General features: G+C 35.9%; 1 protein-coding gene across 1 annotated transcript; it reads left to right on the forward strand.

Moving 5' to 3' along the window:
* Positions 1-9,809: 9,809 nt before the first annotated feature.
* LOC138340417 (uncharacterized) lies at positions 9,810-10,907 on the forward strand. Its single transcript, XM_069292141.1, has one exon. It carries the CDS (start codon positions 9,810-9,812, stop codon positions 10,905-10,907), a length of 1,098 nt encoding a protein of 365 aa, XP_069148242.1.
* Positions 10,908-18,724: the final 7,817 nt, after the last annotated feature.

Genomic DNA, 18,724 nt, shown 5'->3' on the forward strand with positions numbered 1-18,724 from the left:
AAGGCAAAATTATGTCGTCCATCAACTTGAATCACAATTGTGTGTTAACCTACAAAACTACAAATGAGGTCGTAACACTTGCATTACTCTACTTTATATGGATTCATGTTGATATATGTATGTTTGAACATTAATTAGTAAAATAAATACACACAGCTGCAAAACTCAAAAGAATACACAATCGTAATTGATTGAAAAACTTACAGATAAAACATCAGTCAATAGGATACAACTCATAAAAAGTACTAGTTGATTGACAACTTATTGTAAAGATATAAGGCTATGCACAAATTAGACAATTAAAAAAAAGATTGATGAACTTATTGTACATTCATATTTGATTCATAAATATGCACAATCTAAATAATTTGAAGGATTATGAAGAAATCAGAAGATCATACCCTCAACAAAAATAAGAAGATAAACTTTAATTAGAGCTTTATGAAGTCTTATAGCAATTTTTGGAGCTCTGGTAAAATCAGAATAAACACACCAAATATTTTAGGGCTTGGAACAGCGAAAATTGCAGTGAACTTAAGAAGAGATTGGAACAGTGAAAAATCAGCGACAACAACGACTTGGAGCAGTAAACTGAAGGTCTCTTTGCTGAACTAAAGATGATTCTGCTAAACTATTTTGAGTCATGTGAGTTCTCAATGATTTTGAGACCCGCAATTTTGTGTTAGACGATGATTTTTCTTAATGTGAGTTTTATTATTTTGGGAGAAGAAAAAATTTGTAGATCCATTCGGCGGTATAGTGAAATTTTGGGAAAAATAAAGAGAAAAATAACAACCATAACAATAGAAATACAAATCGTTGCCAATGCCAATCTATTGAAACGGTTGTAAAAATTTGTTGCACTACACCAATCTTTGGCGATGGGTCCAATATTATTGCAACGGTTTGATAGATACAATGTCTTAATAGAGTCATTGAACTTATGCAACACATGAAATTGTTGCTATATCAGTGCTATGACAATCGATCAACAACCATTGCAATAGGTAAGTCTTTGAGTTCAATTGTGAATCCTTTGAGATCAATTGTCGATTTGAACTAAGTTTTGAGTAAGTATGAGAATAAGAATATTTGTATACATGAGTTCCATATTATTATGTATACCCTTGAGTCGATTCATTCATGCCCATAAATTCTACATGAACTCCAAAAGTTAAGTATATTTGAGAGGAAGAGTATCTTCAAGTTCTAAGTCTTGAGTATTGAGTTCCTAACCCATTTTTGAGATTATATTCCTAATTATGGAACTATTACATTTTAGCCATGAAGTCTTTCAGTTGAGTAGTTCATGCCCATAATTCTACATGAACCCTATGAGTCGAGCAGTCTAGAGTTGAGTAGAATTATTGAGTCTTGAGTTCTGAGTAGTGAGGTTCCTCATTACTATTGAGATCCCTGCATTGAGTCTTTCATGTTCATAATTCCATATGAACTCTATGATTGGAGTTACAAATTTTAAAAATCTTCTTAAAGTTAATACTTGAGTTCTTAAACATAGTTTGAGAAAGTAAAGATGAGCTTTGGAAAAAAAGTTTTCTAAAAACATGATTAGTATGATAATCGAATATGCCATCAATATTGGAGAAATATGGTATCTAGATATACTGTTAATGTTTATGTTGTATGACTTCCCAAGTAAAAAATGATCAAATTAAGATATAATTTTTGAAATGTTTTAAGAAAGAGCAGAGTTGAGTTCATTTTCTTTAAAATGATATGTGGGAACTATGTATTTCCAAAGTAATTGCTTTCACACTTAATATGAGAGGAAATTGAGATTTCCAAAAGAGTTTTGAGCAGTTTGAGTAACATCTCTTTTAAGAGATATATTTTTGAGTAATGATCTCGAAACCCCAAAGAAGTTCTGTTTTTATACATATGAGCTAGTATATTTTGAAAGTAGTATTGAGCACCGAGATAGGGAGAGTTCATACAACTCACAACCCCCATAAACTGTCTAGACAACATGGGTAGAAATGGTCATTTATATTTTTTAGATGATTCATTAATGTTTTTTAGCATAGATTAATGGATCCACTTGGTTGAGAGATATTATACGTTAACAAAGTATAGCACAATTCTCGTAGCGTGGGTGAGATGTTGTATAATTACATAGCTTAGAATGATGGTTTTCATTCATAAAAACTCCAACAGAGATATTTTGTCACCCCGGAGCATACACCCTTGACATGGCCACACTCGAAGACCATTGTTGGTCCCCAAGGAAACCTTCATCCTGGCTGACTACAAGCGGAAGACTAACTTAAGCATGCAAAATCTTGATATATATTAAAAATCATGAAATTCAATTACCATGCTTTAAATCAAATGAAAACTTTGAATAAAGAAATTAACATATTCAACTCTCCATAAATAGGAAACTTTAGTCTTTAAAACATTTAATAAAATAAATAAGTAATACAGACTTCTTAGCTAAACTGACTAACTATGAAGCCTCTAACTAAAAAAGATAGAAGTCGAGACAAGACTCACGACCTCCTAACTAAACTTAAAAGTAAATGAAATCCTCCAGAAGCAAGGAGACTCACCATAGCTAACTCGAATTCTCAGATTTATCAACGAAGTTCCTATTGATGATCATGTATACATGTTCCTGCATCATCAAAAGATGCAGGCTAATTGGCTTAGTACGTGGAATATACGAGTATGTAAGGGGAATTCTAAAGCATAAAATAAGTTTGATACTTTAACAAAACATGGAAACATACTTACCTTTTCTCAAACTTGAAACTCAAGGAATACTCAAGAATAAGATAATCAACTGAGATATTAAATACTAAACTCAAAGATATGATACTTGACCATGGATACTCAACTCAATTTACTTAACTTTTGATACTTAACTAAATTTATTTCGATATAAAGAAGTTTAAAAAAAAGTGCAATATAAAGAAAAGTTATTTAAAATATGGTGATAACTCAAGATAATAATATCATAAAAACATATCATGCTCCCTCTCAAAGTCTACATGTGCAATGCATGAATGAAATCTCATACCCCCATTCATACTAAGCAAAACCCCTTGAGGAATCATGTAACTAATATTATTGGAGTTTCTCTAACTGACAACCACCTCTATGAACCTAAGTGGTAATACAGCGGCTTCCCACGCTGCCAGAACTCTCCAATACATTGCTATCAATATAAGACCTTACTTTGCTTATTTGATCCATTAGATAAACTTATGTGATAATCTAAAAAGTATGATACGTCAATTCCCATGATTTCTTTATTGTGTACATGGAGACTTGAGTTAATATGAACTCTCATCCCCACATCGATGCTCAATACTACTTCTAAAACATACTTTATTTCATACATTTAATAAAACTTTCATTTCTTTGGGTTGAGATAATTTGATGAACCCCTTTAGTTTTAACGAAAACTCCTTTTTGGAATCAATGTTCCCTTTTTAATTCAAAACTCTTTTGGAACTTTTAGTTTCCTTTTAACTTAAATGTGAAAACATTTTTCTTATAACTTTTGAGAAATGAACTCAACTTTTACTCTTTGATTAACTTGAAACTTAACTCTTAGGGAATACTTAGTTCCCTTATAGATTTTGAGAATTTAACTCAACTCTTTACTCTTTCTTGACTTGAACTGTGAGTCTTTAAAAAAATTGAAGATGTTTGTGAAAAACTTTAGAAAACTTTATAACTTTACGTTGACTTGTTTCTTAACTTCTAGACTTGACGCTTAACCTTCCTTGAATTGAAGTATAGATTCAATGTTGATGATCTCAGGTGATGATTTCATGATTTTTTAGCTTTGAGGGTTCATGCAGAAATGGTCATGAACTACTCAACTCGAGAACTCAAAGATACTTCTCAACTCAAGATTGCTCGACTTATAGGGTTCATGCAGAATTATGGGCCTGAATAACTTGACTCAACTCGAAGTTCTAAGTAACTAGATGGAACTGATGTATATGAATCTTATCATTAACTTACTTACTTCCTCAAAAACATAGTTCAAATAAATGATGGATCTCAAAGAATTCAGAATTGAACTTCAAGACTTTCTTAAACTCTACTGTTAACTCTCTCTTGAATGTGAGTTATGAATTAAAAGTTATATTTCATGATATGAAGGATCTAGGTGATATTGTAAACTCTTGAATACATACTCTTCACTTTTATACTAACTTGATTGAGTCTTAAAAGAAGTTACTAGAAGTTGCGGAAGACTCCTCAAAAACACATTCTTAGAACGTTTTAAAGAATTCTTAAAACATATTCTCTATTCTACCTTGGATTTGAACTATGAATTCAAGGTTATGATCATGCTAGGACTGATTTTTGGTATTTAGAAGTAGCTTAGATTAGTTAGAATTGAAAAAGAGTAAAGGTACACTTTAACAAACTCAAATGAAGCTACCGGAGGAAAACTAGACTGGCAGAAGACCTAGGGCTTGTGGGTGGCGTGGAGCCCCAACCCTTGATAACAGAGTTTTTAACACCGCGTATCCAAAACAGACCAAAAAACAGTTTTTCAGAAAATCTACAGGTGCAAAAGACGGTGGCCATCGATGGACCGTAACATGACCCACGGACCGTCCTGCACATCCGTCGATAGAGTAAAAAATCCACAAAATCTCAATCCAGAAAATTTGACTAAGTGTCGAACGACGGACGGACTTATTATCCATAGGTTAGACCACGGTCCGTAGTCTAAGTCCGTCGATCAACACTCCATTTACCACTCTCTGTCAAGAGCCATCTTGACTAACATGGACCGTCATTCGACCTACAGTCCGTAGTTCTGACTGTAGGTGAGAAATAGCAGAAAGTTAGGGGGAAAATGCAGATAAGTCAACTTAAGATGGTCATGAATCTTAGCACAAAATTAATTAGGTGTCGCTTGACCTACAAAAAATAGATAATTTAACTGGCTTTCCATGTCCACCGACCTTGCTAAAATCAAACCTTCGCGTAAACATTTATGCACATTTTAGTAAAGGTCTGTTAAACAGGACCAACCTACAGACCAAACGACAGACCGTCAATTGATTGAAGGACCGTCTGCACAGGTCATCGTTTGGTCCAACAGCAATTAACCCAAAGGTCTTTTGGTCTTTTCCTACTTTGTTTAAATCCTAAGATATGTCATTTTGACCCTAAATCATTAGATTTAAGTCAGTTTAAGACTAGAAACATAACTAAAACTTACCCTAAGCCAAATCATTAATCAAAACTTAGAAAATTAGAAGCAAAAGAGGAGAATTAGGTTAAGAACCATAGTTCAAGAACGCAACAAGGTTCCAGCCCAGAAATCAAAGTGTTTCTCCGTGAATTTCATCACCAGAGATGTGGAATTTTACCAGTGGGTTCCTTTCACCCATTGGTGCCATAGTTTTCAGTCAGTTCTAGATTCTCTTATCATGATTAAACCTAGGGTTTTTAGAACTTTGATATAATTTCATGAATTTACTAAATATATGTTGTAAATCAAATTGTAAAGTTATTATTCAGTTTATCGCATGAATTTTCGAACCCTAGCTTTGTATTTCTTTAGTTCTTCAATTACACATGCTAGGTAAGATATTTAAGTTATTTAATTATACATGACTCAGTTTTTAATGCATCGTTATCATATTCAATGGTGCATTCTAAGTTTTCATGTTCAGTTTTATGATATTCAATAATTACAGAAAATTCAGATAAATCAATTAACTACATAAATCAATAGGAGTAGCATAATATTGAGTTGGACTAGGACTCAGCGTACCCAATTAGTCCCAAAACTACTAGCCAAGTAGGTTGTAAGTCCCCTCTATGGGCAATCAATTTAGTGATCACACTAGCATGAATTTATACCTTTGGAAGGGTATATTGGGTCCTCTCGATGGGGCGTATACACCAGACTCCACATTTAGCTCATATGATTTTATTTGTAACGATCCAAAAAATAATATATATATATATATATATATATATATATATATATATATATATATATATATATATATATATATATATATATAAATTAAGTAAATAATAATAAATAGGTATTTAAGGGCATAATGGTCCTTTTGCGTATTAATTAAAATAAACCAGATTTTTATTTATTTATTTTAAATTCTATTTGACTAATTCTTGAATTTAGTCTCCTAACCCTATCAGTCCTTTCTCTCTCTCTCACACGCTTAATAACTCTCTCTCTCACGTTCTCCATCTTTCTCACATTATTTCTGCCAAAATATCAACAGTTCTTCATGCTTGAAGAACTCCCAAAAAAAATTAAGTAAAAGAAAAAAAAAGTAATCAAAACGTCAAGGCTAAGAGAGCTTCGTCGAGTGAGGTGTACGTTGAAGTGAATTGGGAGTGGTTTGGAGGAGTTTTCCCGGCAGCAACATCAAAGATTGAACATCGATTAAGGTATGGGTTTCTCTCATGGAATTCTTTCTCCAAGAGTACTTTCTTTCGAACGTCTCTTAAAACTCTTGAAACTAAGGTTGTTCCCCTTCGTATGTCCTTGTCCTTAGCTCCCTAACGAATTTGTAGGATAGGTATGTTGTGCTGCTAGATTTTTGCATGAATGATGTGTTTAAATTAAATATGAATGTGTTTAAGTGCGGGAAATCACGATAATGATCATCAAAATATGACTAGAAAAGTTGATGTATGGGTGTGTATAGGGCAGTGTTTTATGCATTGTTTTGGGGTGTATAAATTGTGTATTTATCATGTATTTTATGTGTGAAATGAGTGTACAATGTGATGTTCATTTTGACGAAGCATAGTGAATTGAATGAACCATGAAATCTCCCTAAGAACTAATGTAAAACTTGATGAAAAAGTGCAGAAAAATAGTGGAATAAATTTCCAAAAACATAGAAATAGGTTTAAAAAGAATCTGGAAATTTTCGGATGTCAAAGAATTTAAAAAAAACGTTTTGAGGCCTGCAGGGATCGAACCCAGGACCTCCCTGCAGCTACCTTAACAAAAAAAAAAGATTTAAAAAGGGAATGCTGGGGGCGGGGATCGAACCCACGACCCCCATTCGCGAAAAGAAAAAAAAGATTAAAAAGGGAATGCGGGGGGCGGGGATCGAACCCACGACCCCCGTTCGCGAAAAGAAAAAAAAGGGGGATTAAAAGGGAATGCTGGGGCGGGGGATCGAACCCACGACCCCAGTTCGCAAAAACAAAAAAAGAATAAAAAGGGGAATGCGAGGCGTGGGGATCGAACCCACGACCTCAGCGATGAAGGGGGGAGTATAAATATTAAGGGAATAAAGGTGAGGCTGTGGGGGTTCGAACCCACCACCTCACAGCCTCCATTCCCAGCGAAAATAAGTGAAAAATAAAGGGGGCTGTGGGGGTTCGAACCCACAACCTCCCTATTCAAGCGAATTTAATTAAAAAAATAAAAAAATAATAATAATGATAAATTAAAATCCTTATTAAAGTTTGAAAATTAATTCACTTATGTAAATATTGAGATTTAAATTAGAATTCTAATTAAATTAGAAAATTATTCTTTCATGTAAATGATTGAAATTTACTTTAGAATTCCAATTAAAATAGAAAATTTATTATGTCATGAAGATGTTGAGATTTAATTTAGAGTTCTAAAGTTATAAATGTTGGAAATAAAATCAATGAAAAAAATAAATGATATCCAAATAACTAAAGATTTGGGTTCCCATGCCCAAAACCTCCGTATTGATACATAAGTAATACGTGAGTAAAATATTCCAGGATAATGACATCTACTTAGATCAAAAATTTATATCTTTATATATATATATATATATATATATATACACAAAGATACATAAGTCTTGTAATACATAATCTTAGGAAAATAAGAATCACTTAAGAAATTATAAATGAAGCCCCATGGCTTGTATGTATAGACACATAAATTTAACATACGTTCAAAAATAAGTGAACCTACGTAATGAAATGAAAAATGTGGTGACAACCATGATGTGAGGCTAAAGTATATGATGAGAGCAATCTCAAATGAGCCTAAGTAAATGTTACCAATACGTACTCAACAATGAGAGTGTAAGATAATGAAGAGACCAGTCTCTATGATCACTATAATAAAAAAATATTGAGTTTAAAACACTTAATAAAATGATGAGATGAGAAACATCTATTGAGCTATGATGTCCTCATACTAGAAGTCAACTTCCATGATGTATGAGTTGAATGTAATGGAACATTATACTGAGCACTGATAGGCTAGCTATGAGCGGTGATGCCTTCTTTCGGGAAGGGCGGAGGTTCACGTAACTCTCATGAGATTAGACTGTCCGGATTTCCAGGTATGGGTCTCCATACATCTCCTAGTCTTTGAACCTATATTTCCACTATAGGGATCTGGCGGGGTTAAATTCCCATATACGCTAGCATGTTATTGAATCGCTTTGGCCGGTGATTCCACCTCTTTTCAGTGTGGGGGAGACACTGGATTTCATGATGCTCACATAATCTATGTCGGTTAAAGTTAAAGTTCCCAATGAATGAATGAGGCCAGCCTCAAACGAATCATATGAAGAAATGAATGATACCGAAAGTGTTAGGATAGGATAATAAAGAGGTGAGCTAGATTCAGGTAATGACATTAGGTTATTCTTGATCATTGCACAGAAAACCCGATGAAAGTCTTAAACTACATCCTAGGTATAGCTGGTGTTCGCACTGGCCTATGAATGAATTGAAATGAGATACGTATGAATGAATGAAGCAGACTCTGTGTTTGCTAAAGAAGGCTCCCTAGCTGAGGTCCCATATGTTGAGCCCTCATTTTGGAAAGTCTTAAGGTTAAGTCTATGATAATAAGGTCTCATGGCATATGAATGAATAATATGAAAAAAACTACGTGTTATATGTTATGTGCTATATGAAGATGTTATGTGTTGTGTGTAGTACGGTGATTATAATGATTCATGTCACTCTCATGGCATAACTTTCTCAATCTCAATTTAGCAAGTCCACTGACTTGACCTTCAAACATCATGTTGTTAGGAAAGAGCTATTCTTCCTCATGCATGTCCTTGGTGTGTGCTTGCATATACCCATACTTAGTACAAGTGTGTACTAATTCCATACAAATATCTACTTTTAGGTGCAGGCACAGGTGGACGGTAGAGCTACAGGTTCGTTGTTGCAGCTATCCGGACGTCAGCATTCATCCAGAGTTTGGTAGGTCCTCATGCTTTCGAGGATGCTACTGTTTTACATTCCAGCGTAGTTTTAAAGTTGAGCTAGTGGAGCATGTTCCACTAGCGTTTCTCTCCTGTTGTGGTTCAGACTTTGTATAGGTGCTATTTTGGCCGATATACAATTAATACTTAATGAATTATTTCTTTCAGTTGCTTATCTCTTAAATGTTAGATGGTTGATGATGAACGATTACGAAATATTAAGAATGTTTAGCAATTATGATTAAAGAATAAAAAAATTTCAAATTTTTCCGCTAAAATTAACCTATGTAAAGTAAGAATGACGTAAGTAGTCTTGTTGGCGACCTTTGAGAGGTTAACGACGCCGGTCTCGTCTGGGGTCTAGATTCCGGTCCTGACAAAGTTGGTATCAGAGCCAGGTTAAATTCCTAGAATAATGAGTGCACATCAACCACATTGAGTAGTTTCTAAGTCATGGTAGTGAAGTGCACCACTATCCTGGATTAGAGACTGCATGATACATAGGAAAAATTTCCCTTCTTCTGATCTTATCGTGCTTTTCCTATTGTTTGAATTCTCGGTGTTATGAACGTGTCTAACATCAATCCTTGTTGTTTTCAGAGAATGAACACTTGGAGAACTAAGGGTCTGAGGACGGGAGTAGCAGCAGCTAGGGGTAATCAAAATCCACCCCAGGCTCCAGCTGAAGGAGTGGACATGCCAGTTAACCCAGCTAGATTGACTGGTGCTGAGGTGATGGCATCTCTAGCCCAGATGGCACAGGCCATCACGATGCAGGCTCAGGCTATGACTGCCCAAGTCAGCCGAGAGAATGTTCAGAGGGAGAACCCACCGGTTCGCAGCATGCCTGAAAGACTGCGAGATTTCACAAGGATGAATCCTCAAATTTTCACAGCGGCTAAGACTTTAGAAGATCCTCAGGAATTTATAGACGAGTTGTATAAGATCTTGGTGTCCATGGGGGCCATTGATATTGAGAAGGTTGAGCTGGCTTCCTACCAGCTCAAAGATGTTGCACAGACTTGGTGCAAAATGTGGCAAGATAGTCGTGTTCTAGTTGAAGTGCCAATCACATGGGAGCTGTTCAAGACAGCATTTTTGGAAAGGTTTTTCCCTAGAGATATGAAGGAGGCCAAGGCTGAGGAGTTCATCAACCTTAAACAAAGATCTATGACGGTCAGAGAGTATTCCCTGAAGTTTTTGAAACTATCAAGGTATGCCACTTCTCTTGTGTCTAACAGCAGAGACGAGATGAGTAGATTCTTGACAGGAATTGCTGAAGATCTCGAAGAAGAGTGTAGGGAAGCTATGCTGCATGACAACATGGACCTTTCCAGACTTATGGTCCATGTCCAGCAAGTGGAGGATAGCAGAAAGAGGAAACAAACTATGGTGGGTAACAAGTCAAGGCAAACTGATGCGAATTTTTCAAGGAAGAATAGTACTGAAATTAGGGATAAGCCCAGGTTTAAGAAGGGACTCTCCCACCAAGGGGGGTCAAGTTCATCCAAGGGTCGCCATGATAGAAATTCTGAGTCCAGAGTTGAGAGAAACAATGAAGTAGATACACCTCAGGAGAGACCACCTTGCAGGAAGTATGGCAAACTACATGGAGGAGAGTGTATGAGGGGCACTAATGCTTGTTATAGTTGTGGCAAACCGGGTCACATGGTGAAGGATTGTCCTATTAGGAGAAGTTAAGAACAAGGGAAGGAGAGAGTTCAGTCTAACGGTCCAAGTGAAGAGGCTCCAAGGAGGCGACGACTCTTTGCACTCAAGTCTAGGGGTGCAGAGGAAGACACTTATGGTGAAGTCACAGGTGAGTAGCCTTAATTAGTCTTTCATGTATTTGACTGTGCGTGGTGTGTATGCACTAGTATGAGGTTAGACTTCCTACTCGTAAGGCTATAGTTCTTTATCTCTTCGTATTTTGTTGCTATTGGCTGATTGTACATAGCAATTAAGTTATGATATGATTGGCATTATGTTGCGTAATGGTAGTGTCATTGGGGGACGAATGTTCCTAAGGGGGGGATAATGTAACGATCCAAAAAAATAATATATGTATATATTAATTAAGTAAATAAGAATAAATAGGTATTTAAGGGCATAATGGTCCTTTCACGTATTAATTAAAATAAATCAGATTTTTATTTATTTATTTTAAATTCTATTTGACTAATTCTTGAATTTAGTCGCCTAACCCTATTAGTCCTTTCTTTCTCACACGCTTAATAACTCTCTCTCTCTCACGTTCTCCATCTTTCTCACATTATTTCTGCCAAAATATCAACAGTTCTTCATGCTTGAAGAACTCACAAAAAAAATTAAGTCTTTTAAAAAAAAAGTAATCAAAACGTCAAGGCTAAGAGAGGTTCATCGAGTGAGGTGTACGTTGAAGTAAATTGGGAGTGGTTTGGAGGAGTTTTCCGGGCAGCAACATTAAAGTTTGAACATCGATTAAGGTATGGGTTTCTCTCATGGAATTCTTTCTCCAAGAGTACTTTCTTTCGAACGTCTCTTAAAATTCTTAAAACTAAGGTTGTTCCCCTTCGTACGTCCTTGTCCTTAGCTCCCCAACGAATTTGTAGGATGAGTATGTTGTGCTGCTAGATTTTTGCATGAATGATGTGTTTAAATTAAATATGAATGTGTTTATGTGCGGGAAATCACGATAATGATCATCAAAATATGACCGAAAAGTTGATGTATGGGTGTTTATAGGGAAGTGTTTTAGGCATTGTTTTGGGGTGTATCAGTTGTGTATTTATCATGTATTTTATGTGTGAAATGGGTGTACAATGTAATGTTCATTTTGACGAAGCATAGTGAATAGAATGAACCATGAAATCTCCCTAAGAACTAATGTGAAACTTGATGAAAAAGTGCAGAAAAATAGTGGAATAAATTTCCAAAAACTTAGAAATAGGTTTAAAAACAATCTGGAAATTTTTGGATGTCAAAGAATTAAAAAAAACATTTTGAGGCCTGCAGGGATCGAACCCAGGACCTCCCTGCAGCTGCCTTAACAAAAAAAAGATTTAAAAAGGGAATGCTGGGGGCGGGGATTGAACCCACGACCCCCATTCGCGAAAAGAAAAAAAAGATTAAAAAGGGAATGCTGGGGGCAGGGATCGAACCCACGACCCCCGTTCGCGAAAATAAAAAAAAGGGGGATTAAAAGGGAATGCTGGGGCGGGGGATCGAACCCACGACCCCAGTTCGCAAAAACAAAAAAAAAAGAATAAAAAGGGGATGCGAGGCGTGGGGATCGAACCCACAACCTCAGCGATGAAGGGGGGAGTACAAATATTAAGGGAATAAAGGTGAGGCTGTGGGGGTTCGAACCCACCTCCTCACAGCCTCCATTCCCAGCGAAAATAAGTGAAAAATAAAGGGGGTTGTGGGGGTTCGAACCCACAACCTCCCTATTCGAGCGAATTTAATTAAAATAATAATAATAATAATAATGATAAATTAAAATCCTTATTATAGTTGGAAAATTAATTCTATTATGTAAATATTGAGATTTAAATTAGAATTCTAATTAAATTAGAAAATTATTCTTTCATGTAAATGATTGAAATTTACTTTAGAATTCTAATTAAAATAGAAAATTTATTATGTCATGAAAATGTTGAGATTTAATTTAGAGTTCTAAAGTTATAAATGTTGGAAATAAAATCAATGAAAAGAATAAATGATATCCAAATAATTAAAGATTTGGGTTCCCGTGCCCAAAACCTCCGTAATGATAAATAAGTCATACGTGAGTAAAATATTCAAAGATAATGCCATCTACTTAGATCAAAAATTTAGATCTTTATATATATATATATATATATATATATATATATATATATATATATATATATATATATATATATATATATAAATACAAGATACATAAGTCTTGTACTACATAATCTTAGGAAAATAAGAATCACTTAACGAATTATAAATGAAGCCCCATGGCTTGTATGTATAGACACATAAGTTTAACATACGTTCAAAAATAAGTGAACCTAAGATATACGTAATGAAATGAAGAATGTTGTGACAACCATGATGTGAGGCTAATGTATATGATGAGAGCAATCTCAAATGAGCCTAAGTAAATGTTAGCAATACGTACTCACCAATGAGAGTGTAAGATAATGAAGAGACCAGTCTCTATGAGCACTATAATAAAAAAATATTGAGTTTAAAACACTTATACAAATGATGAGATGAGAAATCATCTATTGAGCTATGATGTCCTCATACTAGAAGTCAGCTTCCATGATGTATGAGTTGAATGTAATGGAAATTTACACTGAGCATCGATAGGCTAGTTATGAGCGGTGATGCCTTCTTTTGGGAAGGGTGGAGGTTCACGTAACTCTCATGAGATGAGACTGTCCGGCTTGCCGGGTATGGGTCTCCATACATCTCCTAGTCTTTGAACCTATATTGCCACTATAGGGATCTGGCGGGGTTAAATTCCCATATACGCTAGCATGTTATTGAATCGCTTTGGCTGGTGATTCCACCTCTTTTCGGTGTGGGGGAGACATTGGATTTCATGATACTCACATGATCTATGTCTGTCACGAACCGACACGTAGATTTAGGGGATCGGGTGTCACGAACCGACACGTAGATTTAGGGGATCGGGTGTCACGAACCGACACGTAGATTTAGGGGATCGGGTGTCACAAACTGACACGTAGATTTAGGGGATCGGGTGTCACAAACCGACACATAGATTTAGGGGAGCGGAGTGTCACGTACCGACACAAGAGGATTAATGAATATGAGGGAGCGGAGTGTCACGTACCGACACAAGAGAAATAAAGATAATGAATCTTGAAAGATGGTAATATACTCAATCTAATGAACATAATTCCCAAATGAGTATGGTATTGATGCTTGAGTCCTCATGTGTGAACTTGACGGTCATTGTTAATGATATAGTACTTGCTATTGCTACATGTTGAGTATCATAGTGGATTTTATGATATTACTTGGTATATATTAATTTCTATTTTGAGTTAGCCGATGATATCTACTCAGTACCCTTGTTTTGTACTGACCCCTACTTTTATGTTTTCTTCTTGTTTATTTGTGGAGTGCAGCAAACGTGCCGTCATCTTCGACTCAACAGTAACTCTAGCCAGTCTTCATTACTCTGGATATCAGGGTGAGCTAATGCTTCTAGCTTGGACTGAATCTTCCTCTTCATGTCTTGATGCCTTGAAGATCCGGCATGGACTAGCTTTTATGTATCTTTAGCTTCTTAGAAACTCTTAGATTTAGTAATTTGATCATAGATGTTCTTGTGATGATGACTTCTAGATTTTGGGAAATAATAGTTATTGAATTGGTTTTATTAATGAGTTTTAAGTCTTCCGCATTATTTTATGATGATATTACAGTGAAATGTTAAGGTTTAGATTGGTTGGTTCGCTCACATAGGAGGGTAAGTGTGGGTACCAGTCGCGGCTCAATTTTGGGTCGTGACAATGTCGGTTAAAGTTAAAGTTCCCAATGAATGAATGAGGCCAGCCTCAAACGAATCATATAAAGAAATGAATGATACCGAAGGTGTTAGGATAGGATAATTAACAGGTGAGCTAGATTCAGGTAATGACATTAGGTTATTCTTGATCATTGCACAACAAACCCGATGAAAGTCTTAAACTACATCCTAGGTATAGCTGGTGTTCGCACTGGCCTATGAATGAATTGAAATGAGATACGTATGAATGAATGAAGCAGACTCTGTGTTTGCTAAAAAAGGCTCCCTTGTTGAGGTCCCATATGTTGAGCCCTCATTTTGGAAGTCTTAAGGTTAAGTCTATGATAATAAGGTCTCATGGCATATGAATGAATAATATGAAAGAAACTACGTGTTATATGTTATGTGCTATATGAAGATGTTATGTGTTGTGTGTAGTACGGTGATTATAATGATGCTTGTCACTCTCATTGCATAACTTTCTCAATCTCAATTTAGCAAGTCCACTGACTTGACCTTCAAACATCATGTTGTTAGGAAAGAGCTATTCTTCCTTATGCATGTCCTTGGTGTGTGCTTGCATATACCAATAATTAGTACAAGTGTGTACTAATTCCATACAAACATCTACTTTTAGGTGCAGGCACAGGTGAACGGTAGCGACACGTTCGTTGTTGCAGCTATCCGGACGTCAGCATTCATCCGGAGTTTGGTAGGTCCTCATGCTTTTGAGGATGCTACTGTTTTACATTTCAGCGTAGTTTTAGAGTTGAGCTAGTGTAGCATGTTCCACTACCGTTTCTCTCCTATTTTGGTTCAGACTTTGTATAGGTGTTATTTTGGCCGATATACAATTAATACTTAATGAATTATTTCTTTCAGTTGCTTATCTCTTAAATGTTAGATGGTTGATGATGAACAATTATGAAATACTAATAATGCTTAGCAAGTATGATTAAAGAATAAAAAAATTTCAAATTTTTCCGCTAAAATTAACCTATGTAAAGTAAGAATGACGTAAGTAGGCTTGTTGGCGACCTCTGAGAGGTCAACGACGGCGGTCTCGTCTGGGGTCTAGATTCCGGTCCTGACATTATTATTGGTTATTAGTAGCTTACACAGTTCAGTCAGACTCTCTTGCATTAACCATTTATCAGTATACTGATTATTCAGTTTCAACATGTTATAAATTGGTCATTAAATTCAGATAGCTCAGAATTCTCCATATCATGTTCAGATTATTATAATTGCTTTTGTGCTTGTTCAATTGTGTTTTATTTCAACCTTATACTATCCTACATGTTCAGTACCTTTCAAGTACTGATGCATACGTGCGCTACATCTTATTGTGATATAGGTTTAGATTCTCAGCACCCAGATCAAGCATAGATCGATTTCCGATATTCATTTCAGTAATTTCAGCTTAGTAGTGAGTTAATATTTTCTTTGTATTAAACTCATTCTTTTCAAATATCTCAAATATAGAATATGGGTATTCCCCATCTCTTTAGTTTAAAATTATGATTTAGTTTATGCAACATTTTATGTTCTTTAGTATGCCCATGATCATATCAGCAGGATTAGCTTGGGATCACTTATGATCCTAGGTTTTGTGTCCGCGTCTCGGGGAGAACATAGGGCTTTGAAAAACTTGGTATCAGAGCACTAGGTTCAAGAGTCCTAGGATATATGAAAAGTTTGCACTAAGTAGATTCTTTTCAATTGGTGTGAAGTGAACCACATCTAATGAAAGGGAGGCTATTAAGTGTTTTAGGAAAAATTTCACTTTCTTGTTACTCTTATCGTGCGTAAGGTATGATCTAATTCTATTCTAACTCAACGTTGTGCGCTTAAGATCATGCCTTCTCGTAGAGCCTAGGTATGGAATGCTAATGCACGCAATGCTAATGCAGTTTCTCTAGTACCAGATAAGGAACTTCAAATGTAGAGTGTAAGAAATCCAATTCATCTTTTGACTTTGAGTATGATCAACCAGAACAATCAGCAAGTTCTAGTTCCTACTAATTGAAATGACCGATTAGTGGCAGCTAGAGTTTGAAATTCTGTTAGGATGAATCTGCCAAAGTTTTTAGGGTCTCAAGTTGGTAAGGACCCACAGAAGTTCATTGATGAGGTCAAGAAAGTATTTAGTGTGATGTAAGTAAGTGGTAGTGATAGGTGAGATTGGGATCCTACCAACTCAAGGATGTGACTTACATAACGTTCACTCAGTGGAGAGACAACAGACATGATTTCATCCTTTGTAACTTAGTTTAGCAGTACAATTCAGTGTTAGTCCAGAAACTCTCTCAAAAACTTTCTCAGTCGATGACCTAGTTATAGCAAGACGGTTATAAAAAAAATTGCGTTGTCACTGTTTCTTAGAAAATCACTTCAGTAGATATTCTAGAGTTAGAAATGGTAAACTTCGATGTCACTCTAGGCATGGATTGGTTATATTCATGTTATGCCTTGGTCGATTGTACAACTAGAATTGTTCATTTTCAGTTTGCAGATGAACCAATCCTAGAATGGAAGGGTAGTAGCTTAGCGCCTATGGGTTGATTCTTCTCTTACCTTAAGCACATAAAGATGATCTCTAACGGTTATCTCTATCATCTAGTTCAGGTTAAGGATTCTACCTCTGAAACCCCAACTCTTGAGTCAGTTCCAGTAGTGTATGAGTTTCCAGAATTATTTCCAAAAGATCTTCCCAGAGTCCCAGCCGAAAGAGAAATTGACTTTAGAATTAATCTCCTTCCAAATACCCAGCCTATTTCTATTCATCCTTATAGAATGGCTCCAGCAGAGCTTAAGGAATTGAAAGATTAATTGAAAGACCTTCTATATAAGAGCTTCATCAAACCTAGTATTTCACCATGGGGTGCACAAGTGTTGTTCTTAAGGAATATTGATGGTTCTCTCAGAATGTGCGTTGACTTTAATTGTGAATAATAATCCCATCCCCAGGATTGATGACTTGTTTGACCAACTTCAGGGTGCTAGTCACTTCTCAAAGATAAACTTTCGATTGGGTTATCATAAGCTTAGAGTCAGAGAGAGTGACATTCTGAATACAACCTTCAGAACTCAGTATGGTCATCAAGAATTTGTAGTTATGTCATTTGGACTAACCAATGCTCCTGCAACTTTCATAGATTTGATGAACAAAGTGTTCAAATAGTACTTGGACTTGTTCGTTATCATCTTCATTGATGATATCCTCATTTACTCTAGGAATGAGGAAGAATATGCGAGTCATTAGAGACTCTCAAGGATCGCCAATTATTCTCTAAGTTCAACAAATGTGAGTTCTGGTTTAAATTTGTTGCTTTCCTTGGTCACATTTTATCTAGCAAAGGGATCTGAGTGGACTCACAGAAGATAGAAGCAGTGAAACAATGTCCAAACCTACCTCTGCTGCAGATATCAGAAGTTTCATAGGACTAGCGGGTTATTATAGAAGGTTTGTGGAAGGATTCTCTTCCATAGCCTCACCATTGACTAAGTTGACTCAGAAGATTGTCAAGTTTCAATGGTCAGATGATTGTGAGAAAAGCTTTAAAGAATTGAAAATAAGATTGACTACACCTTCTGTCTTGACTCTACCAGAGGGTTCAGATAATTATGTAATCTATTGTGATGCATCTAGAGTTGGACTTGGTTGTGTGTTGATGCAACGAGATAAGGTTATAGCATATGCTTTTAGACAGCTTAAGGTGCATGAGAAGAACTATCCACCTCATGACCTCGAGCTTTAAGCGATGGTGTTTGAACTCAAGATTTGGAGACACTATTTGTATGGTGTTCATGTAGATGTGTTCACTGATCATAAGAGCCTTCAGTATGTGTTCACCCAGAAAGAGTTGAATCTTCGCCAGTAGAGATGGCTTGAGTTCTTTAAGGATTATGATGTGAGTGTGGATTATCATCCTGGTAAGGCGAATGTAGTAGGAAATGCACTTAGTAGATTATTTATGGGTAGTGTAGCCCACGTTGAGGAAGAAAGGAAGGAACT

This window comes from Solanum lycopersicum, chromosome 12 (assembly GCF_036512215.1).
Source record: "Solanum lycopersicum chromosome 12, SLM_r2.1".
Classification (NCBI taxonomy): domain Eukaryota; kingdom Viridiplantae; phylum Streptophyta; class Magnoliopsida; order Solanales; family Solanaceae; genus Solanum; species Solanum lycopersicum.

What these genes read in the sequence shown, in the direction of transcription:
- LOC138340417 (XM_069292141.1), top strand. Translation starts at nt 9,810, where the DNA reads ATGAACACTTGGAGAACTAAGGGTCTGAGGACGGGAGTAGCAGCAGCT.